The 27,305-nt window shown below is 41.0% G+C and overlaps 2 protein-coding genes across 2 annotated transcripts in view; one reads left to right on the top strand and one right to left on the bottom strand.

Moving 5' to 3' along the window:
• Positions 1 to 8,397, top strand: part of ARL6IP5 (ADP ribosylation factor like GTPase 6 interacting protein 5) — a 22,185-nt gene extending 13,788 nt beyond the window's left edge. The window contains exons 2-3 of the mRNA XM_004612788.3: positions 5,249 to 5,466; positions 6,751 to 8,397. Coding sequence (XP_004612845.1) covers positions 5,249 to 5,466; positions 6,751 to 6,923 — 391 coding nt within the window. The 3' untranslated portion in view covers positions 6,924 to 8,397. The remainder of the gene's footprint in view (positions 1 to 5,248; positions 5,467 to 6,750) is intronic.
• On the bottom strand, positions 7,290 to 26,997 carry LMOD3 (leiomodin 3). The gene is made up of 4 exons (XM_055134662.1): positions 26,877 to 26,997; positions 26,092 to 26,413; positions 21,661 to 22,995; positions 7,290 to 11,538 (listed from the first exon to the last, which is right to left on the bottom strand). The coding sequence occupies exons 2-4, from the start codon at positions 26,383 to 26,385 to the stop codon at positions 11,512 to 11,514; spliced, it is 1,656 nt and encodes a 551-aa protein (XP_054990637.1). The 5' UTR covers positions 26,386 to 26,413; positions 26,877 to 26,997; the 3' UTR covers positions 7,290 to 11,511.
• Positions 26,998 to 27,305: the final 308 nt, after the last annotated feature.

Consider the following 27,305-nt stretch of genomic DNA (forward strand, 5'->3'; position numbering starts at 1 on the left):
TTCTCTGAGGAGCTTTGTTCATTTTTTCCAGCTTGGAAACTTGGTTACATTCTAATTATAGATTGTGGCTGGGCATGATGTAAGCTGAAACCGGTTCTATAGGACTATTGCTCTATTTCCCCCCCTTGGAAATGAGCAATGGGAACAGGTGAAAAGTAAAATTGGAATGGCCTGAGCCAGGCCTGCAGTTTTTAATGTTCTTTGTCCTAAGCTTTATTTAGATGTTCCACCTACTTGTCTACTTATTTGTCTGAAGGAAAATAGAAAATGCTTGGTGTGCATTTTTAATACACTTCACCTGATGAGTTATTAGTGAGGTAGTCTAGGAAGACCTGAGTAGAAAACTTTGGGTCTCTTTTCTGACAACTGAATATCCACTAGTTGCTTATTTAAAGGAGCTTCCTGAAACTTTTAACTTTCTAGTTGAGTTCATTATGATCTTGGCTTTTTTTTTTTAAATCTCAGAAATGCTTGGGTGTATTATAGTTAATACCAACAGCTACATAAAAGAATATATACAAAATTGAGGCATCTCGATTTTGTTTTGGGATCACACACATGGCTGTTTGCAGGGCTCCCTCCTGATGGTGCTCAGGGGACCATAAGGTGATCAAACCCAGGTCAGCCGTGTGCAAGGCAAGTGCTCTACCTTTTGTATTATCGCTCCAGTCCCTATTTGAAACATCTTTTCCTAGCTTCATCTTACCTTCCTTTTTTTTTTTTTTTTTTTTTTGCTTCTTGGGTCACACCCAGCAATGCTCAGGGGTTACTCCTGGCTTTGCACTCAGAAATTACTCCTGGCAGTGCTTGGGGGACCATATGGGATGCCAGGGATCGAACCCGGGTCAGCCGCGTGCAAGGCAAACGCCCTACCCGCTGTGCTATCGCTCCGGCCCCAATCTTACCATTTTTAAATATCAGCTTTCATTATTTAAATAGTGCATGGCCATTAAAAAATATGAAAATAGAAGTAAGCAAAGGGGAAGAAAACTATCCCTGATATCACTACACATTTTAATGATTGTAGTTTTTTGGTACGTTTTTCTCTAGGTATTTTGGTATTAGAAATGAGATTTACTAATTGGTGAGTTTCTGGGACTCTCCACTGGGTTTTCCAACAACCTGATAAAGAGGATTTTGTTTAACCCTGTTCAGTTCTTCCCTTCTTCAGGCTCAGTAAGAAAATTTTTATCTTTCTTGGACTAATTCTGGAATTAATTTTGGACCAAGTATATAATTCAGGAGGACTGGAGCGATAGCACAGTGGTAGGGCGTTCACCTTTCATGCAGCTGACCCGTGTTTGATTCCTCCGCCCCTCTCGGAGAGCCTGGCAAGCTACCAAGAGTATCTCGCCCACACGGTAGAGCCTGGCAAGCTACCCGTGGCGTATTCAATATGCCAGAAACAGTAACAATAAGTCTTACAATGAGAGACGTTACTGGTGCGTGCTCGAACAAATCCATGAGCAACAGGATGACAGTGACAGTGATGGTGATATAATTCAGGTATAAGTTATAAAAACAAACAAAAGAACGTAGAAACTAAGTAGACCGAAGTACTAAAGGATTCAAAGAGAAGATTAGAGGGGCTGGAACGATAGCACTGCGGGTAGGGTGTTTGCCTTGCACGAGCCCGACCCGGGTTTGATTCCCAGCATCTCATATGGTCCCCTGAGCACTGCCAGGAGTAATTCCTGAGTGCATGAACCAAGGGTGACCCCTGTGCATCACCAGGTGTGACCCAAAAAGCAAAAAAACAACAACAACAACAACAACAAAGAGAAGATTAGATAAGATAGCTCTGTGTGGGGGATGCTGGGAAGTCTTGGGAGAGTGGATGGGAAGTCTTGGGAGAGTGGATGGTACAGCCTGGCTGCACGAGGGTCTGGAGAGTGGTCGGGGAACCAGGGTTTGACTGGGAGCAGAAACAGCTCTGCTGGTGCTGGAACTGAAACTGCATTAGTGTTGTTAGAGAGATGGTGAAAGTAAGGCTGGACTGTTGGAGCTGGCATATGCCAAGCCTGGGCTGTGGGACTGGAGAGCAGTTGCCTGCGTATTTTTGTATGTTCGTTTCATAATACTGATTACAAAAGACTCTACTTCTGAGCTGTCTAACATATAGGATAAATCTCCTAACAGGGGGAATGTATTACAGTTGCCTTTATCTAATCAGTACATTATTGTCTCCTGTACTATTAAATATATTGTAGTTTGAATAAAATACCTGTAAATGTCAGTCTAGTAACTAAACTGTTGACAACATAGGTTTCTGAGGGTTTTTTTGTTTTGTTTTGTTTTTGCTTTTTGGGTCGCACCCAGCGATGCTCAGGGGTTACTCCTGGCTTTGCACTCAGGAATTACTCCTGGCGGTGCTTGGGGGACCATATGGGATGCCGGGGATCGAACCCGGGTCGGCCGCGTGCAAGGCAAACGCCCTACCCACTGTGCTATCGCTCCGGCCCCAGGTTTCTGAGGTTTTTAATCATTCTACTCATGGGTCTATGCATGCAACTCAATTTTTGCACTTTTATTTATTTCATTAGACTCTGTTCAGGAGAAGATTTAATTATCTTGAAGAGCACAAGTATTTACAAAACAATTGAAAAAAAAAAACAATTTGCTGTTGTAAGGCTTAATATTAAACTGTGTACTATTCTACTCTAACCACTCCGGGTCTCGTTCCATGCCTTTGATAGAAAATGTCAACCTTTTACAGGTAGTTTGACGTTAATTGTTTCCCTAGTTGCACCAGTTAAGTTATGCAACATTGTCACTCCTATTTAAACTTTTTTTAAAAAAAGTTTTTATGTCTTCAAAGGCAGTACTAAGGTTAGAATTTAAAAGGATTACCAAAAAATTCATAGTTATTCTAAATGTGAACCTATATGAATATGAGTCCTTAATATGTTCTCTTTCAGAGAAGGAGGCTCTTGGCATCACTTGCTATTATCCAAACTTCCCTGTCCCTCATTTATGAATAAGTTATGTTGATATTCAGAGCACGATGAAAACTCATTGTCATCTTTATCCTTCTCAAGTAAAAAGCTCTTTAATCCACAAATATCACATTAAGAGTTTTGTATGCACAGTGGATTGAGGGAGGGGAGGCTATAATCATTCTCACTTATGACATACTCTACTTTAACTTCCTCTTTGGAATGAGTTTCTCCCTTTATTAGTGATCAGTAACCTTTGGCTCATGTGACTGTAACTCAGAATTCTATGTGCTTAGAAATTTTAGCCAATAGCACATTTCCTAATGATAACTTTGGGTCCTTTGAAAGAATCATAAAGGACTTTCTGTGCCAGGAGTCATAAACTTAAGTGCCCTCATAAGAGAGGCAATTATGTAAGAGAGTGATGCAGGCCAACTATTTAAAAAAAAAAATAATGCCAGGTCCCTGAGACTTTAAAAAAATCCTCAGAGCTAATAAAATATAGTTCTTTTTGCTTTTGTTTTGGGGAGCTATACCCAGGGGTGCTCTGGGCTTACTCCTAAGTCTGTGCTCAGGGGTCACTCCTGATGGGGCACAGGGACGACATGTGGTACCAGGGATTGAACCCAGGTCAGCTGCATACAAAGCAAAGGCCCACCTGCTGTACTAACTCTCCAATCCCAGAATGCAGTCTAATGTAGAACCCAGGACTTGGAAGAGCACAGTCCTTTCAGAAGAGATGGGAAGATTTGTAAGTGGTGAGTCTCCAGTTTGGTTAGTTTGGTGGCAATCGCACTGCAGAGGTGTGAATCAGCTCCACCGTTTTCTTTGGTCTTTTTTTAAATTCACCATTTTTTTTAACCTGTGTGTCTAGAATTCTTCATTTGAAAAATAAATTTATAGGGGGGCTGGAGTGATAGCACAGCGGGTAGGGCGTTTGCCTTGCACGCGGCCGACCCGGGTTCGATTCCCAGCATCCCATATGGTCCCCTGAGCACCGCCAGGGGTAATTCCTGAGTGCAGAGCCAGGAGTGACCCTTGTGCATCGCCAGGTGTGACCCAAAAAGCAAAAAAAAAAAAAAGAAAAATAAATTTATAGTATCTCCTTCATGAGGTTATAAGAATTACATTTAGAGAAAATGTTTACTTAGTATTCAATCCAGGCTTCTCCTGTTATCCAAAAAACTTTTCCTGAGCTAAAAAGGTGAAAGGTAAAGAAGTAATTACTAGCCACTTAGTTTTTGTGCTCCCAAAATGCCCCACATTATCTACTGTATCAAAAAACAACAACAAACAAAAAACTACCAAATAGCACAGAATGCCTGAGATCACACTGATACATAGTTAATACAGGAATACCATGCTAAGGTAGGGAAGGAGGTAGCAGGGTCACTCTTGAGGCTCAGAATTCCAGGTGCTGCGAAATCAAAGTTTACCACTTGTTCTGCCTTGCAAGTTTTGCTATAAAAGTGAAAATCTGGTAGCACAATGGGTAGGGTGTTTGCCTTGCACGCGGCCGACCCGGGTTTGATTCCCCGCATCCCATATGGTCTCCCAAGCATCGCCAGGAGTAATTCCTGACAGCAGAGCCAGGAGTAACCCCTCAACATTGGTGGGTGTGACCCAAAAAAAGCAAAAGCAAAAAAAAAAAAGTGAAAATCTGGGGACTAGAGTGATAGCACAGCGGGTAGGGTGTTTGCCTTGCATGCGGCGGACCTGGGTTCGATTCCCAGCATCCCATTTGGTCCCCTGAGTACTGCCAGGAATAATTCCTGAGTGCAGAGCCAAGAGTAATCTCTGAACATCGTTAGGTATGACCCAAAAAGAAAAAAAAAAGTGAAAATCTGGGGCCAGAGCAATAGCACAGTGTAGGGCACTTGCCTTGCACATAGCTGACTGAAGTTCGATCCCTGGCACTCCATATAGTCCCGAATCCACCAGGAGGGATCCCTGAGTAAGAGCCAGGAGTAAGACCTGAACACAGTCGGGAGTGGTTTAAAAACAAAAGCAAGCAAATGGAGAAGTGAAAATCCTCTTCAGATGTGTATCGTGTACACGCATCTGAGGAATCAAACCCAGGACCTTATTCATCCAAGTACCACAGAACTACATCCGCAGATTTCTTAGGTCAGTGAAAACAGGTACGAAAATAGATCTTTGATAAAAAGCAAAGTGGCTTAAGATGAAATTTTTGAACAGCAGGGTATGCTTGTGTTTCATTTCACTCCTTGTCTCCTTCCTCACCTCACTCCCCCTGCTCCTGCTTGCTACTGTGACTGATGACCTCGTGTCTCTCTCTCTTCATATTCCAGGTTCCTGAGCCCCTTCAACATGATCCTCGGAGGAATTGTGGTGGTGTTGGTGTTCACAGGGTTTGTGTGGGCAGCCCATAATAAGGATATTCTCCGTCGGATGAAGAAGCAGTATCCCACGGCATTTGTCATGGTGGTCATGCTGGCGAGCTATTTCCTCATATCCATGTTTGGAGGAGTCATGGTCTTTGTGTTTGGTATCACCTTTCCTTTGTTGTGTAAGTGAGCTGGAGTCTTTTTTCCTTCTTATATCATAAAACATGTTGGAGCAATTATTTAATGGGAATTACAGAACCAGTTTCTTCTCTGTGTTGGCATTATTAGAATTTTATGAAATAGCAGATTTAGACTTATTGATTCCGCAGATATGTTTCAGGCATCTCCCTTTGCCAGACACTCTTCTGGGATCACAAAATAAGTTAAACATCTACAAAATAGGGATCTAGAAGATAGTACAGTGGGCAGTGCACTTGCTTTGCATGTAGCCGACCTGGGTTCAATCCCCAACATCCTGATATGGTCCCCCGAGAACTGCCAGGAGTGATTCTGAAGTGCAGAGCCAGGAGTAGCTCCTGAGTATCACTGAGTATGGCCCCAAAACCACCCACCAACCAACCAGACAAACAAAAACAAAAAAACATGCACTAAGCTCAAGTCTTCAAGCAGGAAAGTAGCATAGTTTTTAGACTATAAATTTATCTGAAGTCAGGGGTATTCTCAATCTTTAAGTGCTGTTCTTTCAGAAATGAAAGCAAACTGCTTACTCTACTTGGAAGATCATAATTAGTACCTAAAATTTTGCACCCAAGTATAGATATTAACTGTTTTGCTTCTGGTTAAGAGAACTAGATATTTTCTAGATAATTTGCATTGATTACAGAGATATCAAACCACTTGAAAGCTTGAAAGTAGGAAGAGGCAAAATTTCATTCTCATGATCAGAGATCTAACTAGAGATAGTACAGGGGTGAAACCATTTATCTTGGGGCCCGAGCAGTAGTGCAGCAGGCAGGGTGCTTTCCTTGCACACGCCTGACCTGGTTCGATTTCCGACATGGTCCCCTGAGCCCCACCGAGAGTAATTTCTGAATGCAAGCCAGAAGTAAGACCTGCGTACCTCTGGGTGTGGCCCACAATCAGGACCAAAAATCAAAACAGATACCTGCTTACCTTACATGTGGCTGATCCTGGTTTGATTTCCAGCACCCATATGTGCCCTGCACATTGTCAGGAACAGCCCTAAAGACACCATAGTACTGCTCAGCCTACCCAGGTTCGAGTCCCAGCATCCCATATGGTCCCCTGAGCACCACCAGGGGTAATTCCTGAGTGCAGAGCCAGGAGTGACTCCTGTGCACTGCTGAAAAAGAAAAAAAAATCATTGGACACGTGAATCAATCAGGCTTAGGCAATTTACTGAAAGTTGAAGAGGGAAAGTGTAGTATTGATTTGGAGACAGATAACTGTCACATTGCTGTTAACCATGTTTCACTTCTTCACAGTGATGTTCATCCACGCGTCCCTGAGACTTCGGAACCTCAAGAACAAACTGGAGAATAAAATGGAGGGGATTGGTTTAAAGAGGACACCAATGGGAATCGTCCTCGATGCCCTAGAACAGCAGGAAGAAACCATTAACAAATTCACTGACTATATCAGTAAAGTGAAGGAATAAATACAATGGGCCTGGCAGTAGGGTGGCAGCAGAAATCAAGTTGCGGTTAACCCATGTCCAGACCTACTTTCCATTTGTGTTTTTGAAATAGGAGGTGCACGTACTAGCCAACTGCCTACAACGGCATGCATGTGTAGGTTAAACTCTTAACATATCGGATGTTGTAGAGGGAAAGCCTCTAATTTGAAACCCCCATTCGTTGTGTATGAAATTTTAAGTGTATTAATGAAAATGGATAGAAAATGGATCACATGTTTCTCTAGGGGGAAAAAAAGAGAATGAAATAATTATGGAATGTACAGCAGCAAAGTTGTTATCTTGGAGGAAAAAAATAATCATAAATGATCAAGGCAGTATGGGTGAACAAAAAAAAACCAACAAAGTAGATAGAGCCATGCAGTAGCCTGTTGTAATCCCTCCAGCATCCTCCTCAAAAGTAAAATAGGATATGATATGTGGGGTGTAAATTAGCTTAGATTTTATTGTTTTCCTTTCAGAATCAGATTATCTTTCTCACTCTGCCCACATGTTTGATATGCAGTGGAAACTGGATAAACTAGTTGTTTATATTTTGTTTACAAAAATAAAGATAGTTGCTTAGGAGAATATTTTGTCAAATTTTTGTAAATTTTTGAAATGCTAGAAATGTGTTTTCACTAGTAGATAATTCGTTGCAAACTAAATGTTATCTTCTTGAAGGAGGCTTCAACTATGGAGGCTGTATTATCCTTGAGAGTCTGTTAAAAAGCAAATAAAATGAAACAAGTTCTGTTTAAATTGCACATTTTTTGTTGTTATTATGACAAAAGGTGTCTAAAAGAATGTTTTCTATATTTTTTCATTGTTTAGTATTTAACTGGGACATTTAGAAATAAGGAAATGAATGCACATTTTATTAGGTGCTTAGATGCATATAAAGGACAAGTATTGCTGATCTCTTAAAGTCCAAAAAGCATCTTTAGATAACGAAAGAAAAAAAAGCACAGCCTTTTAAAATGTGAATGAAATGGGAATAACCCCCGGTTTTTGCAGCTCAAAAATTTTATGATGACCAGAAACATTTTAGATAGCAATTGCTACAACTATGTTTTTGTAGGTAGACCCTAGAATTAAGATAGCATGAGTTTGTATATTCTGTTGCTGTCTTCCTTTTATTTCCCACATATTTAGAAATAGAGTATATAAATGTTTCACTTGCCTGTTGAGTGATATCATAAGTGAATAGAAAACAATTAGGTTTGCTTCGCATTTCAGTCATGAAGACCACTGGAGCAGTATTTACTGATGACTCCCTTGTATGTGCTAGGATAAGAAGCAATGTATGTTCACTGCTCCTGACTTTTCTTGCGTTTTATTTTCTTGACCAATCTGCACAGATTTCTTTTCTAGCACAATGGTATCACTCTGATTTCAAAGACATAGTTCTAGAATTTGTACCCTTGCCCAAATGTGAAAAATAAAATTATCAATGATGTTTTGTGAGATTTTATTTCATGGACATTTCTGTTGAATTATATAAAGAAACTTGATAGACTGGACTGAAGCAATGAGGATAGATCATATAACAAACACTCAGCTGTGTTTCAAATACTGAGATGAAGAGCTGGAGTGAATAGTACAACAGGTGGGGCATTTGCCTTGCACATGGCCATCCCAGGTTCAATTCCTGGCATTCCATATGGTCCCCCGAATAACCCCTGAACACTGCAGGAAGTGGCCCTCCCCCCCCAAAAAAAAAGAAACATGAGTCAAACACTGGTGAATAAGACTTTAATATCTCATTAATCTTCATCCAGAATTAAATTGAACAATTAGATCTTTTTCAAAATGGACACAGGTTTCTATACATTTTCTTCTCTCTTTCCAACACACAGTTTTGGGGTCACACCTGAAGGTATTCGGGCCTCACTCTGGCTCTACACTCAAGGATCACTCCTGGTGGTGCCCTGGAAACTATGTGAGATACCAGGGATTGGACCCCGGTTGGCTGCGTGCAAGCACCCCACGGGCTGTACTGTTACTCCAGCCCACACCTTTCGTTTTCTACCAGGTGGATTCTGTACACTAGTAAATTTGGAGAAAATGACTACTTGAATTTTAAGAAACTTGATTACTCCACTTCAATTACAGTGATCATCTTTGGAAGGATAGTAGAAAAATGTAGCATAAGAACCCATAAATTGTTCAACTAAAATATTGTATTCTTGGTGAAGAAATTGGTGAGTTGAGAAGCATAATATGAACTGCTTTGACTGTCTCGACAAAAACTACAAGTTTTCCTTGGTATATGGAAGTGGAACATCCCTATTTGGCATAATTTGATTCTTGAGTATTTTGTTGTTGTTGTTTTTAGGAGCACTGAACTTTTTTTCTGTAAAAATGAGTGGCAATAGCATTCCAGGCCCCAAAGATAACTTCCCATATCATACCAAATAAACAGTCTACCTTCAGATAGCAGTGGAAACCTGTATTAAGGCAGTAAACTGTAAATTTAGACGATCTTCCCCTTTTTGTGCAGCTAAGATTAAAGTATTCATTGCGGAGGTGCCAGGGCAAAGCTGGCAGTGCTCCAGAGCTATTCCTGGCGCTGTGCTCAGTCGTGACCCCTGACAGTACTGTGGATGGACCCAGCTTTGGCCACACGGTCTCTCCTGAGCCTCCAAGAAGTGTTTAATATCACTAAGACAATTTATATTGCCCATTCTGCTTCTTGCCCGTTTTGATTTCCTATAAATATTATTGGTAGGAAAGCGGGTAGGGCGTTTGCCTTGCATGTGGCCAATGTGGATTTAATTCCTGGTACCCAGTAAGGTGTCTCGAGCCCCACCAGGAGCGATTCCTGAGTGGAGAGCCAGGAGTAGACCCAGAGTACCAGGTGTGGCTCACCCTTCCAGAAGTTTTCCTATTTTTCAGGGCTGTGCTCAGGCCTTAGTCTGGGCTCTGCGCTCAGAGATTGCTCCCAGCAGGGCTCAGAAGACCATTTTGACCTGGGGTCAAACCTGGGTGGGCTGCATGCAAGACAAGCACCCTACCTACTACTACTCTCTCCGGCCCTGAAACCCTTTCTTACCTTTCCTGCATTGTGTGCGAGAATGTTTTCTAGAAATAGAAGAGGCTAAAACAAAACTGTCAGCTGTTGGTTATTCTAAAATTAGTTACTTGATTGAAAAGTGTATCTGCTAAACATCGACATCTCTGTATATGCTACATTATGTTTTAAAAACAAATGCCATGTTTATTCCCAAGGCTTTTTCTTCAAATATATGTGTTACTTATCTTTGTGCAGTTACTCCCAGACTAGTTTCCCTGCTAATGACGGCCGATGAATATGTAAAAGGAGAAACAAAGACAGGTGCTGATCACTCCCTCAGGTACAGAAGAGATCAAGGGCCAAAGCACGGATCTCCTGATTTCTAGGATTTATTCCCTACCAAAAAGCTTCCAATTCTCTGCATCTGCTGACTAGAACAGATACTAAAAGGTTAGAGGTATGTGAAAGGAGGAAAGAACTTTGGGGTTAGAGTCTGCAAGGTGTTTAGTGGAGGGTTAGAACCTAACTCTGACCTAAAAGTTGTTAGGACTTTCATAAATGGGAAACTGGAGGGGAATTTTTTTGGTGGAGTAGAAAAATTACTGAGAGCAAAGGCACAGGATATGCATGAGGCTTTTGATGGAGGAGAATAAAAGATCATGGCAAATAAGAGTGACTTAGAAATGTGCTACTCAGTAAGTGACAGGATGAGGGCTCAAATTGACCCTTCGATTTTCTATTTTTGGGGAGTGCATTTAGATAAAATTAAGTTCACTGACTAATCTAAAAAGAGACAAGACAGATAAAATAAATAGTGTTTCTCTATTATTTATAACTTTTTGAAAAAGCAGTCCATTTTGTGTGTGTGTGTGTGTGTGTGTGTGTGTGTGTGTGTGTATGCGCGTGCGCACGTGCATGTGCACGCGCATAGGTTTTCTTCTGTATTCGCTTTTCTGGATTCTGCTTTTCAAAGTACCCCTACTTTAAGTTTACCCTCAAGTAACAGGGAAATAACCAAGAAAGAGAATCAATCAGAGCCGGAAATATAATTTCCAGTTGTTGTCCAGAAAAGAGGTAATTAATAATTCTTCCATTTCAAAGCATCAAGAGGAAGTTCTGAAGAACTTCACATTTCTGTAAAGAGAAACATGATTTGTTCCCTCTGTGGTGAATTATAGCAGAGGACATGGAAGGATATACATAAATATGCTTATGTATGTATATTCTATACTGTTATTAATTAGAAGAAAGCAACAGCAAATCCAGTGTTTGGGAAAAACTTGTTTTAGAGTTTCTGCTGCTAGAAGCATGACTCTTACTTTTACCTAAGTCACTTAAACTGATCAGAAGTAAAAAATGTTGTTTCCACCTTCCTCTTCAGGCTATTTTGTCAGAGACCAAGCATTTTGTCTTTTATAAAACACCCACATCAGATGCTAGCATTGCTCCCCATTATACCCCCTGGATCCAGAAATATGCCACTGAAATAGCCTTCAAGAAAGAGCTAAGTCGAGAGTCAGTATTTTAATTTCTTCTTCTAGCCTATTGTGTTGCTTCTTACTCCAGTTCTTTTGGCAGTTGGACCTGTGAATCAGAGGAAGAAGAGAGAAAAATTAATCCTGAAAAGTCAAGAGTTTTACGGCAAACATTACAAAATTTCCATGTCTCAGAGAGGTGGAATCGGTTAAAATCCCAGGTTGCATACTCCCTTCCTCCAAATCATGATTGAATAACACCAACAATCAAAGCCAACATTCAATGGGCATTTTTGTAATGCCAAGGATTGATCCAAGGCCTTTGAGCACATGGTAAAGCATTACTAGAAGCATAGGGCAGGTCCTCGTGTTTGGGTGCTGATTCTGGTACTGGTACTTAATAGCTATGTGGTGTTGGGCATTAATGCCCCTATTTGTCAAATGACAAGAAGATCTAATTTCAAGGCCATTATAAGGAGTAAGTAATATAATCAAGGTTGATAACCATTGTTAACTATTATTTTCAAAATATTTATTTCAAATATTTATTTCATTTTATACAATAATATCTATCTAAAGAGGGAGCAGACACAGAAAGGATAAATAATTTGCCCAAGATTACAAGTTAGAAAGCAGTAGAGCAGGATTTAATTCCAAATCTGTCTAGTTTCAATAGCCATGCCTTAACCAAATTAAAAAAAGAATAGAAAACTATCAAAGAATAGAAAATGTATTTTCTTATTAAAAGTTGGTCTTTCCTCCATGAAGCACATTCCTAATGGGACTCATTAAAAAATGATTTGGAGCATCTCCAAGATATAAAAATGACAAGAGGGACTTAAATCTGACTGCAAATTACCTTTAGTTAGAGCTTTATTTCATAGGGACAGCTTAAAGATAATGCAAGTTAGTAAAATGTTTCAAAGGGTGTTATATCTTGGGAAGCTGACTCATTCATCATGCACATTGCTCCCAGGGGTAAGAATAAGTCCAGAGGACATTCCAATTTGTACAATAATGACTAAAAATGTTTCTCCCATTGTCCGTCTGATATATTAAAAACATGCCACATGCCAATATAGTAACATTTTGACTCTACACTAAGGTCCTCTTGCAGCCATTCTTTGTTTATCATGGGAGGGGGTGGGAACTTCTGGGCTACTCCCATGCAGTACCGATGATCAAAACCAGGGCTTCACACATGCAAGGCAACTACTGTACCACTGAGCCACATCTCTGATCCAGGTTCAATCCCCCACACTGTAAATGGTCCAGTGAACACTGTTGGGTGTAAGCCCAGCATGGAGCTAGAGATAGTCCCTGAGCATTACTGGTTGTGACCCACACACCCCTGCCCAAGTGTTTGTGATATGTGCATGCATGTGTGTGTGTGTGTGTGTGTGTGTGTGTGTGTGTGTGTGTGTGTGTGACAAACTATTCGCATTCATGGACATGGATACCAGGGTTGTGAGACTGGCTGGATGGGAAGATCCATTTCACAGAGGTATTTAATTAAACACATCTTCATTGAGTTTCTGCTGTGACCAACACCTGAGTGAGATGAGCACAACCTGTCCTGAGGCACTTGGATCTTCTAGCACACCTACATAGTATTTACATTGTACTCTACATGAAGTACTATGAGGAGCTGTGAGGGAGGCATAAAGGGTGAGGGAAACACAAGAGGGAGAGAATTCACAACTGACATTTCTTTTGATTTCTTTCCTTCTGCTTAGGACAGGCCTACTGGTAGATTTTGATGGATAGAGTTAGCATAAACAGAAAATTTGAGGGACCAAATTTGAGGGATAGTGCAGTGGGTAGGGCCCGTGCCTTGCGTGCAGCCAACAGGGGTTCCATACCCAGTTCCTATACATCTCCCTGAGCACCGCCAGGAGTAACTCCTAAGTGCAGAACCAGGAGTAACCCCTGAGTGTTGTCAGGTGTGGCCCAAAAACTAAATAAATAAGTCAATAAAGGAAATCTGAGCAGATAGGGGTATGGCGTCAGAAGAAGAGCGTTCAGGGAAAATGACAGGGGATATGGCTTGCCGTGCTGACACAGAGCCAAAGTGTGGGTTTCAAATAAGCAGCATCAACATCAACAAGGAATTTGTCATCATGCAAATTCTCACACCTTATTCAATGGAAACTAAATTTTGATTAATGCTGAAGCTTAACTATCACCATCACAGATTTAGAAAAGTTGTACATAAAAATCTCCTTATCTGGAGATCAGTGGGCAAGGAACTTCCCTTACATGCTTCAACCTGGGTTGAATTTCTGGCACCTCATATGGTCCCAAGTCCCACCCAGAGTGATACCTGATCACACATATATAGGAGTAAGCCCTGAACACAGCTGGAAGTGGCCCTAAAATAAAAACTAAATGAAAAACAAAATTTCCTTATTTCAGGCCAAGTGATAACTCAGTGAGATGAGTGAAATAAGAGGCTCAAGTTCAAGTTCAATAACTAGCTATTTCCTATATCCAGCACTTCTGGGTGTGGCTGAAATACACACACACACACACATGCATATACTCACACACGCATACACACATCCCTACCATATTTTTTTTCTTACTAGGTAAAGGCAATTTTTAGCCTGTATACTTTATGCTTATCATATACTCTTTTAAGATAAGTTTAAAATGTTCCTATGTTTGTCATGGATGTAACTCAGTTGAGCAGCTACATCTTCCTGCATGTAATGACGACCTGAGTTTGATCCTCCTGACCCCAGCCATCCCTCCACCACTGCACCATAAAAAAAAAAAAATCAAATCAGTTTCTTTGCTTTCTCCCATAAAGAATCCCTTTCAGCATGAAAACGCAAGTTCAAGTTTTCAGGCTATGACATAGGTTGTATAGGTTTTATCTGAGCTCTTGTAGATTTTCCTTGTTTCTCTTTTGGAGGTAAGAAAAATTGGCAGGAAAAAAGAAGGAATTAAAGATAACTATGGGACCTTAGAACTGAATGTATGTGAGTGGGCATAGCAGAAAAAAACTGGGAACCAGAAATTAAAACTAGATCCAAAAAAGAAGAAATTGGTTTAGGTCCACATTAAACGAAGCTGAATTAAGCTGGAGAGATAGCACAGTGGGTAGTGTTTGCCTTGCACGCGGCCGACCTGGGTTGGATCCCTGGCATCCCATATGGTCCCCTGAGCACCACCAGGAGTAATTCCTGAGTGCAAAAGCCAGGTGTACCCCTGTGAATCGCTGGGTGTGACCCAAAAAGAAAAAAAAATTAGGAAAGTGAAATGAGAATTTTAAAAGTAAAAAATCTAGAGAAACTAGTTTAAAAATAAAGCTTTTAAAAATGAACCCTCCCCTAAGTGGCCAGAGATAAAAGATTTGTGATCTATAATATTAGGTTTTATAATTATAGAAACTGTCTTTATTCCTGAGGCTAAGGAATTAAACCCAGAAGCTTATATATGTAAGGCTTTATCTTAGAACCATATCCTCAATCCCATGTTATATATTCGTAAAAACTGCTAAATGTCATAATATTTTTTGTTAAGTCTGCTCGTGATTATTACACTGAAGACTTTGCAAAGGAGAAATTTAGTAATATCTTTAGAAGATTGACTAGAAAGAGTTCAGTGATACATGGTGAGCATAAAGTGAAATTAAATGAAAGTGAAAATAAGTACTTTGTGGGGCTGAGAGACAGTATAGTGGGTAAGGCACTTTCCTTGCACATGGCCAAGCAAGGTTTGATCCCCAGCACCCCATAGAGGTCCCCAGGCCCTGCCGGGAGTAGCCCTTGAGCAAAGAGCCAGAAATGATTCCTGAGCACTGGCAAGTGTGGCCTCCCAATAAACCAAATATTAAAAATAGCTTTTATGATTTTGTGTAAGGAATTTGTGTAAGATATAAATACAAATGGCCTCAGGGAATCAAAAAGTTTCTGTTGCTATAGTTACATATATGTGTGTATATGCATATATATAGTTTTATAATGAGTCAAAAAGCTACTATATATTTGTTATTTATTTTTGGGTCACACTTGGCAAGGCAAGGACCCTACTCATTGTACTATCTCTGACTCCTGGAATTTTCATTTAGTATAAAGGTTCAAATGCTCATCTGTGACCAAAGATCATGTACAGACTACAAAGGTTCAAATGCTCATCTGTGACCAAAGATCATGTACAGACTACAAAAACAAAGAAGAGAGAAGAAATCGTACCAGGAAGGGCTAAGTTTGTGTAAGTCTAATGTCTGTGTTGGGCTGCTATCACAGACTCAGAATTATTATCACATGGAGATGATGAAAGTCATTATCTAATTAACTCTATCTGTTAGATAAAATAAAACCTTAAAAAGTATCATCAAAAACAAAGTAAGATAAGGTCAGGAATACGGCTCAAAGGGCTGGTGTACAAGATTTGCATGTGGAAGCTGGAAGTTCCATCCCGGTAACCACTGGGAAAGCAACCCCTGAGCACCAGGTAGGGAGTACCCTCTCGGCACTGCCAGGTGTGATCCCCAAACCAAAAAAATCAATTAAAAAGCATTTAAAAAAATCTAGAGGTGGCAAATAACTAATGGAAATAAAATGAGGCAGGTTTAAGTTGGATGCTAGGTGTGGTGCAGACTGAGAAAAACTGGAGTCTGTTACTTATTTTAGGAAAGAAGAGCTGGCAAGAAAGCGCCAAAGACCTCCTGGGCGTGATTCCAACAGTGCATGGTCCCTTGAGCACCACCAAGAGTCATGCCAGAACCCTGGCCATCACTTGATGTGGCCCAAACTCCTCCATGCCCCCCACCAAATATTGATCCAGCTAATTAGTGCCAGGCAAATGCAAGTCTTGTGTGGCCTATTATACAAGTAAGGCCCAATATACGGATTTTTTTTTTGGTGATACTTAAAAATTCATGCAATTTGGGGGCCAGAGAGACAGTACATAGGTAAGGCATTTGCCTTGCACATGGCCTACCAGGATTCTACTCCTGGCACTGCATATAGTTCCCTGGGCCTTGCCAGGAACGTTCTCTTAGCACAGAACCATAGCTGAGTACTACTGGCTCTGCCCTCCCACAAAATGGAATAAAATATATCTGAGTATGCAAGTCAAGTCAAATAGGCCCGCAGATTTTCCCTGTCCTCTGGTGTTTCTCAACTTTTTCTGACTGGCCCTCTGCCAACCTTACTTTGTTCCTGTTTCCTACCCTGTGCTGCTGGCTGGTCCCCTAATCTAATGCTGCAGCCCCACATTTATCTGATTCTCTCTTTTTTTTTTTTTTTTTTTGGTTTTTGGGTCACACCTGGCGATGCACAGGGGTTACTCCTGGCTCTGCACTCAGGAATTCCTCCTGGCGGTGCTCAGGGGACCATATGGGATGCTGGGATTTGAACCCGGGTCGGCCGCGTGCAAGGCAAACGCCCTACCCGCTATGCTATCACTCCAGCCCCCATTTATCTGATTTTCACCTGTGGCCCACTGGGGACTCACAGGGACCATATGGCCCCTGGATGAGAAAGGCTGCTATAGTTCACCAGTTTTCAAGAATTGATGCAACAGATCCTATCTCTCTTAAGCTGCATTACATGGGCAGTTTCTTGAAAGAGGAAGCATTTGAGCAACGCAAATATACAGTTTTTTCTTTAGTCTTTGCTAGCAACTTAATTTTAAGGTTCCCAGGCCAGAAATATGAGTAAGGAAGGAACAAGTATTAAAATGAGAGGGGAAAATATATGCATATGAACTACTTAAAACATATATTTTAGAAAATACAAACATTTGGGCTGAAGGGATAATACAGTAGGTAAGACACTTGCCATGCATGTTGCTGTCTGGGTTAGATTTCTGGTACTGCATGTGGTCCCCTGAGCCCCACCAGGAGTGATCCCTGAGCATAGAGTAAGCCCTGAGCACAACTGGGTGTGACCCAAAATCAACTAACCAAACAAACAAATATTTCTCAATCCAATAAAGAGTAGTCTTTTTTCCCTTTGCATTCTGAGAATAATTTCTAAGTATATTTTATGCACTCAATGAAAAACAAAAGGTTTTTTTAAAAAAACAGCAAAAAGGGCCAAAACCACAAAAGTTCAAAATTGTCCTTTAATTTTAACCTCACATGAAAAAAATTGAGAAACTTGGAAAATACCTCAGCCCTCCAAGACAAAAGATTGAGGGGCCAGAGAGACAGTACAGTGGTTAAGCCTTGCATGGGGTCAACCTGGACTCAATCCCTGGTATCCCAGTTGGTCCCCTGAGCACCTCGAGGAGTGATTCCTGAGTGCAGAGCTGGGAGTAACCCTGAGCATCAGTGGGTGTGGCCCCATAACAAAAACAACCCCCTCCTCCCAAAAAAGCCTTCCCCAAAACCTCTTGGTCTCACTGCTCCCTTTCTCTTTTTTATTTTTAATTTTATCCCAAGATTGTTTTCAGGAGGCCTTAGTGTCTGGGAGTTTTTCTGTTGATTCTCTGCCTGGTCCGTGGGAGCAATGCAAGGACCTAACATGTGGTGCTGCTCAGGTCCTGCAGTACCAGAAATTGCCCAACACTTATCTGAGGTGCTGGCGTGGGGTGGAAGGATGCTCTGGATGTTGTGATGCTGGGGATCAAACTGGGAAATGCTGCATACAAGACATGCACCTTAACATGTATCGATGGTTGTAGCTCGTTCAAGTAACTAAACTATCCCTTGCTCAGGGTTTTGAGATATCACCACTGACAGAATTTAGAACATTTCACTACATCTAAGATGCACATTGTTTTGATGCTTTTCAACAATCCTGAAATCAGAAAGCAGCTTATAATCAATGGTGCATCATGGTAGCTGGCTGCATTGACAAGCAGGAACACATCATAGCTTTTGTACTTTCAGTGCTTACCACATACATGCAGGTGTATACCATGGAAAATTTCTTGTAGTGAGTGACAGTGCAAAAAGTGGCAAAATGTAGTGGGTGCATAAAACTTCTTTGTATTATTTAAAAGCTTTGGTAAGCCTAAAATGAGTTCAAAATAAAAAGTTAAAACATGTCTTTTAAAAAATTACACTAAAATTCAGCATTAAAGCAGACATTTATTATGTAGGCAGCAAGTCACAAAAGCAGAGCAACAGATAGAAAGTTGGTATTATTACAGCAAATTTTCAACAATGAAACTGCATTTTCACATTTTTCTCATGGAGCAGTTTATAGGAACACATAAAGTTGAGTGACATATTTTTTAATCTGAGATATATGCAAAGAGATGCCTCTTAAGCCAAGTCAGGCCACTGAAAATGGAAGAGATTGTCAATTCCTTGGATGAAAGTGATTTCAAGATAGGGCTAATACATAAGACAATCATCAGAAATCACTTGACTTTGCTGCAGACTTTTCTTTCATAGCATAAAAAACCAAATGAAATTACCAAATTGATAGCATTTTATAATTAACAATGAAAAATGTAGTATTTGGCAGGGTAATAAATTCATACAGTTATCATGAATTTATTTTTCTGCCCTTTGCTCTGGGATCTGGAGTTAAAGCAGCTGTCTTCTCACTTGACGAAAATTCTGTGTTTTGATCATGAAAATGACAGAAACAACATTGTAGGGGTGAGAGACTTGGCTCAAGTAATAAAGCACATGCCTCAAATGTACAGGCCCAGGGTTGGTTCTCTGGCATCTTTCAGCCCAGTGACCACAGAGCTCCTCAAGCCTGACCCCCAAGGTAAAAGATAAGGCTAAAACGCCCAACGTTCTAAGCAACATGAACTTGGGACTATGTATCATACTAATGGCTGCAGCCTTGATGGGCCTGAGGAATGAGAGTACCGTGGAAATAGTCGCTACATTCACAAACGAATGATTTGATGGAACGGGACAGACTCCAGCAAAAGCAGCTTTACCCAGGCTTCCATTCTCTCAGAACGCAAGGAGTTAGGTCAAAGGCTCTTTTGAACTTCATTATCTTGTCTACTCTGAATTCGTGTGCCACGTTAAAAAAAAATAGTTGTGGGGGCGAACACCCAGTGGGCCACTCCCTCTGGTGCTGGTGTACCACCAGGACCATACCCAACAGTGCTGGGGGAGAGGGTCAGGAGGGAGGTTGTTCCTTGCAGTGCCAGGGTCCACTGGACCTGAAAGCAAGTGTGCTACCACTTGGGTCAAATTCGTGCTCTCTATGTGCTACTTTTTTTTTTCTTTCTGGGTCACACCCGGCGGTGCACAGGGGTTACTCCTGGCTCTGCACTCAGGAATTACTCCTGGTGGTGCTCAGGGGACCATATGGGATGCTGTGAATCGAACCCGGGTCAACTGCATGCAAGGCAAATGCCCTACCCACTGTGCTACCGCTCCAGCCCCGTATATCACTGTCACTGTCACTGTCATCCCGTTGCTCATCGATTTCCTCAAGCAGGCACCAGTAACGTCTCCGTTGTGAGACTTGTTGTTACTGTTTTTGGCATATCAAACACGCCATGGGAGCTTGCCAGGCTCTATCGTGCAGGTGATATACTCTCGGTAGCTTGCTGGGCTCTCCGAGAGGGGCAGAGGACTCGAACCCAGGTCGACCGCATGCAAGGCAAATGCCCTACCCGCTGTGCTATCACTCCAGCCTCATATGCATTACATTTAATGTAGATGTTTCAAAGACTTCTTATCATTCTTTTCAGACTAATGTTAACTTTTAACAGAACAGTCACAGAGGCCGGTCAACTTGCTTTAGTGACAGAAGTGACAGAGCTAATTTCTCTCCAAACAACGCCCAGCTCCACCCCCAGTGAGGTCTGACTGCAAGTGGAAAAAGCAGGTGCAAGAAGTCTTGATGGTGTGCCCAAGGACAGGCAGGCGACTCCTGCTTGACCTTACATGACCTCTAGTGTTCGCATACAGATTCTGCCCTGGGATGAACCAGATCTCATCTAAGTAACAGACAAACGGCATTTTGACTTAAAAGTAGAAAATGTTGTCAATTCAGTACATCTAGGAGATGGGAAAAGGAACATGCATTTGTATGTTTCAGATATGTAAGTGGTGATTATATTATTTAAAAGTATAAAGCTCATAAAAACATAAAAAAGAACATGGAAACTCACATAAACTGTCTTGAAAAAATTGTAGCTCTCTGACAAAATAATTCATGAACTCCTCTGCCAAGTAATTCATTGTCAAATTACATGCTAGACTTTAAAAACTAATAGAGTTAATTGTCAACCACTGTAACCTTTGGATGCACACAGTACTCAGCTTCCTCAAATGTTATCCTCATGATACAAAAAATATCTCTGCAACTTAATCTGCAAGGAATAGGACATATTCACCTATCAGTAGCAGGACTAGTGCAGCATAGCAAACATTAAAACTGGAATAATAGCAAAATAGCTTAGCATTCCATAAGTTCATGCAACAGCCTGAGGTCTAGCATTTGTTTTCTGGCTTAAAAAAGAGCTGGCTATAAATATAATTGCATGTAGACCCTTCTCATCTACTTGAAAAAGAATCAAGTGTTTTGTTCTTGCATTATAGGGAACCATACCCAGTGGTACTCAGGACTTACTCCTGGTTCTGTGCTCAGGGATCAACACTTGGGGGTGCTCGGGGGACCCATATGTGGTGCTGGGGATAGAATCAGGGTCAGTTGCATGCAAGGTAGCCAACTTAACCCCTATATAATTTGACCCAAGAAGAAACGGTTTTAAACATTGCAGAAGCTCAGTTGTCTACAAAGGACTGGTCTAACTAGGCCTCATTCTTATTTCACGGCAGGTTTTTGGGGACCTCTGATGTCAGTGCCTCATGGCTAGGATGGTGACAGTGTGGCAGGACACACAAAAGCTGGAGCTGAAACACGGATCCCCAGTGTCAATTCCACTGCTTCCTTGTTGTACCTTCTAGACATGTACTCACATCTCTAAGACTCAGTTTCTTTGTTTTATGTAATAGAATATCTAAAGATAATATAGTACCTCTATGATATCTGTTTTATATGGTTGACAAGATGATGATGCATTAACTTAGATAATGAAAAGTCCATAGTGCTTTTCTATAGTAAGTGCTCAGTAAATGTTAGTTGTCAGTAAATGTTAGTGTCACCCGGTTATAAAGATGTTTGTCCTTAGGGATAATCAGAAATTTAGCTCTACTGGTAATTCCTAAGTGGCTTCTCCCAGTCAGTCACAGTTAATGAGAATCCCCTGGTGTTAAAATGAACCCAGGGTAGCATTGGGCTACCCTGATCCGGACGCTGGTTTCCCATTTCTCCCTCCTTCTACTTACAGGTTTAAGATAGGCGACATTGCTCTGACGAATATCATTCAAGAGCTGGTCTCTGGGGGTGATTTCCACCAAGGGAGGTGGCCTATTTTTCGGCACTGGCTTGAGGGTTTTGATGACATCCTTGAGGTTGGTTTTCTCCTGTGGATCTCTGGCTTCTGGCATCCGAGATTTGCGCTGGTTCCTCTTCAGCTTCACCACCCGGAAGGAGTCAGGGTCTGTCCTGTACTGCGGAGGCTGCGACTGATTTTTCATCATCTCATTTTGTCGACCAAAGGCGACGGCCTGGGGGTTTGCAGACTGAGGAGACTGGAGGAATTCCTGCATTCTTGGGTCTGGCATTGGTCCTCCCAACATCTCCCACATCCCAGGTGGCAGCCCCAACCCATTCTCTAACATGGCTATTAATTTCCTCTGCTCTTTGAGTTGCTGCTGCTTTTGTTCTTCTTGTCTTTTCTGCCTTTGTTTATCCTGATTCCTGGTGAGCAGGTTGGTTACCACCATTCTGGGGCCCGGCACCTCAAAATGGTAGCCCATCTTCAGGAGAGTATTGTTGGCCTTTAAGAGGCGGGATATTTCCATTTCGGCATGGTGGCCCAGCATGTGCCTCTGATTGTGAAACCGCAGTTCGGTGAGTGTCTCATTAAACTGGAGACACCTCATGATGGCCACAATGCCTTTACCGGTGATGAAATTGGACTCGATGTTGAGAGTGGTAATACTTCTATTTTCACGCAGCATGTTAGCCAAAGCAAATGCGACATTCTCATCTGCACCGACATTCGCTAGGCTGAAGGTTTTGACATGCTTATTTTTCTTCATCGCATTGACAAAGTCTAATAACATTTCTTTGGGGATGTTCTCGATGTTATTCAGATTGAGTTCTGTCATGTCAGGATCGTTCTGTCTGACACGTCTCAAGCTCGCATCCAGGTCTGTTTGATTCCCTGAAGGCCTTGCACTCACCTTCAAAAAACTGGTATCTAGGGCTAACTTCTTAGGATCTAATTTGGATATTTTTTTCACACTTTTTTCTTGGGCCTCTGGCCTGTCATTCTGCTTTTCAAGTGCCTTATTGTTTATGTGTTGGCTGTTGCTCTCACCATTTCTGATTATTTGCTCCTTTACGTCTTCCTCTTCTCTTTTTGTTTTTTCATCCCTTTCTTCGCTATTATTTTCATTATCTTCACTTTCATACTTATCTGGTTTTTGGACTCTGTTACTGCCCTTTAGTTTTATATTATTTGCAATAATTTCACTATTGAGCTTTTCTTTTAAATACTGGGACATATTTTTATTTCCTTTGTCTAGTTCTTCATGTTGCTTTTGAGTATTTTCCTAAAAGAGACATTTATGAGGTTTAGAATACAGAGAAATGAAGAAATATGAACTAGAGCAAGTATCTATTGTAGGTGATAAGATTAATTATTAAGTAAAAGAATAAGGGGTAGAGAAATAATACAGCAGGTAGGAAGTTTGTCTGGCATGCAACTGACCCGGGTTTGATCTGTGGCAACCCATAGTGTTCAAGCCTGCCATGAGTGATCCCTCAGTGCAGAAGCAGGAGTAACCCCTGAGCACTGCCAGGCATGCCCCACAAAACCAAAATATAAATAAGTAAAAGAAAAAGAATAACCAAATAACTGTGAATAGCATCTTATTTGTATCTACATATATGTTCCTGTATATATATTCCAATATATACATTTATACACAGGTAGCTTGCCAGGCTCTGCCGCGCAGGCTCGATACTCTCGGTAGCTTGCCAGGCTCTCCGAGAAGGGCGGAGGAATCGAACTCGGGTCAGCTGCGTGAAAGGCGAATGCCCAACCGCTGTGCTATCGCTCCAGCCCATATAATACGTACACAAGTCTATACACTCCTAAGAAAAGTGTTGTCATGGTTGCCTAGTTAGTAGTTAGTTCTGAGGAGGAGATAACCACTAGGATAACTGAGGGGAGAGGTATTTGGTGGATTTTCACTTTCCTTTTTTCACTTCGATCTGATGTAACTCTAGAGCATTTGAGTTCTTTTTTGAGAGCCACAACTGGGGTGCTCCAGGGGTCAGTCCTGGTGGTGCTCAGGGGGACGTGGTGCTGGACACTGAACCCGGCGTCTGGCATACTCTCTAACCATTTAGTTCTCTCTAGGGCCCTTGAGTTCTTCACTTTTTATTGTTTATTTGGGGGTCCTCCCAAGAAGTGCTTGCCAACCCCCGCCACTCCCAGTGATTCTTGGGTTAGGGCTCAAGGATGTGGTGGTACTTAGGCCCTTGGGTGCTGAAGATTACCTGGGTCACCCTGCCGTCTTCAGGGCTTCCAGGCAGACCTGGTGGCCCTTGGGGGACTACTTGGTTCCAGGGATGAAGGCAGGGTCAGCAGTGTGCCAGAGAGATGTGCTTTGACCTCTGAACTATCTCTCCTACCCCACTTGAGTTCTTTTTTTAAAAAGTGCATATTAATAATTTGCAACCCAAAGAAACATGTTCGTAGAGATACACTTAGAAACTCATTTTTGCTGTGTTTATCTGATTTCATTATGTCACCCTGCCGTGTTTTCAGATTAATAATTATTAATTATTTTGTTTTCAGATTCATAGCCTTTAAAAATGCGTTTAATTCTAGAATCTATTAAAAATAACTTTCTTTAAAATCTCATGGAGTTATTATTATATTAAAGTATTTGTTTCAGATAGAGCTAAATAGACATCTTTGTACTCAGTAGCCCTCAGTTACACAATAGTTATTTTTTTTATTGTACTCCTAACTTAACTTTACATCCCTAAATTTCTTGAGAATCTTGTATGATGTGTACATCAAATGTCCTTTAAAACATGGATTGTGGGAGAGATGAGAACTGTTTGAAATATACAATATACATATGTACTTGATTTTTATCTCTTTCACTCTGTAAAGGGATTCTAATTATCTCAAGGATGGGCTCACAATATTAGTTTCTTTTGGAGGAAAATGTCCAGGAAGCAGAGTTAGCCACACACGAGGGGCAAGACTGTACAGGGATTCAGAAACAGTTGCTATGCCTGAAAAAAGAAAATAGCAGTCTTCAATCAACTATCTTTGTTAGATTCTTAACCATGAATTGACATTTTATATAGTAGTACACCTAATAATTTCATTTCCAAAGCAGGAGCAGCAGTTTGATATAAGCAAGAATTCAGTTTTATTGCCCATAACAGCTAAATTGAAATGGACAGTTGACGCCTGAACTGTCAAGCATACACCACTGAATTTCCCAGAAATTCCAGCAGGGGGAGCCAAGCATCAAGCTGTTTAAGTCATACCAACCATAGTGTCATATACCACCTTGAAGCTGATGACTTTTATAGGGGCTTTTACTCCCATTGTAAAATACCTGCAAATGCTTCCTAAACTCAAAACTGATAAGACCAGAAATTCATTTTCTTAATCCAGGTACATATAAAAATTTTCCTGACCATGAAATCATCCTGTAGTATACTTAACTGTGACCACTGTGACAGCAATCTGACAAGGTATATGGGTAACAGCAGGCATAAATAAATGAGGCTTTACCTGGGATCCGAAGCCATTTTCAAATGGAGCATTAAAGAAACTATTCTAACATAAATTAACTTTTTAGATCCAACCACAATTTTAGTTCTCAGGTAAAGAATATACTTAAGAAAAAACTATCTTTCAAATAGCTTAATGGTTTCAGTTTCTAAGTGTCATGGCTATTATACCATGCGCTGTAGGAACTTTAGATACTTGACCTATTTTACTTGGAAGGTGTGTGGCAGGTCTTAAGGAAACAGTGAAACCCTTGAAATTGTATGTCAAATACTGAATGTACATGGATGTGAGAGAAGAACAGATTACAGAGCTTTCATCAGCTATTTACAGAGGCCTTTCAGTTAGTAAAAATGTTGAGGATAATTTCTTATAAGTTTTGAGTTGATTCAATAAGTATCATGCCTATGAACGGTGTGTGTGTGTGGGGGGGGCACAACCAGCAGTGCTCAGGGGTTACTTCTGGCTTTACACTTAGACATCTATCCTAGAGGGCTCAGGGGCTCAGGGAACTATGTGAGGTGACAAAAATCAAACCTGGGTCAACTGTGTGCAAGGCAAGCACCCTAACCACTGTACTATTGCTCCCACAGTCCTCTGCCCCGGCCAAATATAGGTTTTTGTATATATACATATATATATGTATAACCCAATAGCAATTTTTTTAAAAAAAGACATTTTCAAGAAATGAATAACTTTCCCCTCAGAACTATATCATATAAGTACATCGTAAAACTCAAAACTGTAGTAGGAGTGGATATCATGATTTAATCTTTAAGCATAACAAAAGAAGACAAAATGCGGAGTCTTGAGAAATGACAGTTACAACCAGGACACCTGCCAGCCCCAGCCACCATTTCTCCAATGGACACAAATCCCTAGTTACCTCAGATGGCACAAAGGTGACAGGAACACGTTCATCTTCCAGCATGCGTCTAGATGCCTTCTGCCAATACATATAGTCAACCAAAGACTTATGGTCGAAGTTTCCTGTTGGTGGCTTGTCAGTTTGATCTTTCTGGATCATTCCCACAGGAAGCCTGGGGTCAGGGGCCATGACTTCCATTTCTGATTGCAGTTCTTTCAACTCTTCAGGAGACAAATGGGCCAAGATTTCATCTTCATCAATCTCCCCGTCAAAGAGTTCTTCTTGATCGGAATTCCTGCTGTGTTCGGACATGATTTTTCCCCTATATTTTTCTATCTTACTAAAAAAAGGAAAAAAATCAAAGATATATATATATGTATATATATTATTTTTTTTAATTCTCAAGAGATTTCTCCAGTTAACAAATATCCTGGGTCAACAGTCTCTTGAGAGAGAATTCCACCCCTGAAAACGCCAATGGTGCTTGCTGAGCAGCTAGGAGTGACTGCAGAGAAGCTAATGCCGAATCTATATTAAGCAGAGCTCGGCTGGAGAGGGTCAGTTTGTAGAACTACTACGCCGCTCTCTTTTTGGCAACTTGAGTCAGCTGTGCAAATCCATCTGACATTTCAGTACAGCTGCTTAGTTTTGCCCGTGAGTGACTCGTTTACAGAATCTCTGCAGAAATAAAAAGACTACTCCTGCGGGCCATCATATATATATGGTCTCGCACATCCATGCAGTCTCCACACACAAATGCTGGAAGAAAGCAACTTCCTTTAAGTGAAATTTGGGAAACTTACAATACTTCAGAAGAAATATTTGAACAGCAACTTGAATTCTCCTGAAGTGAAAAAATTCGGTCGACGGTGGAAACGAAGCTCTTCAGACTTGCCTCTTCACGATAATGTAATTCTGAAAGCAAATGACCCTGCACACGGCAAGGCAGAGGTCTGGCTGCGTTATGCATCTGCTGTGTAAGCTGAACCTTCACAGGATGTCCTTATTTGCATCTAGATCCTGTGATCTGACAGATGGGGGCAATCAGCACTTGAGTTTCCACTATGAAGAAATTTACTATGAGAGGTTTGCTATTTTAAATAGTGTTCTTCTTATTAATAATTCTTAGGCCAAAATGAATAAAAATGGATCTAAACTAAAATGTAAAATTAAACCCATTAATCTGTGAGCAGAAACTATGAAAATAATGTATTATTTATAATCTCAGAGGG

This window comes from Sorex araneus, chromosome 4, assembly GCF_027595985.1.
Source record: "Sorex araneus isolate mSorAra2 chromosome 4, mSorAra2.pri, whole genome shotgun sequence".
In the NCBI taxonomy this organism is placed as follows: domain Eukaryota; kingdom Metazoa; phylum Chordata; class Mammalia; order Eulipotyphla; family Soricidae; genus Sorex; species Sorex araneus.

What these genes read in the sequence shown, in the direction of transcription:
- LMOD3 (XM_055134662.1), bottom strand. Translation starts at nt 26,385, where the DNA reads ATGTCCGAACACAGCAGGAATTCCGATCAAGAAGAACTCTTTGACGGG. An exon ending in TCACCTTTGTGCCATCTGAG is followed by an intron (nt 22,996 to 26,091) that starts GTAACTAGGGAT and finishes TGTCTCTTTTAG; the next exon opens with GAAAATACTCAAAAGCAACA. An exon ending in ATGTCGCCTATCTTAAACCT is followed by an intron (nt 11,539 to 21,660) that starts GTAAGTAGAAGG and finishes TCTGATTCACAG; the next exon opens with GTCCAACTGCCAAAAGAACT.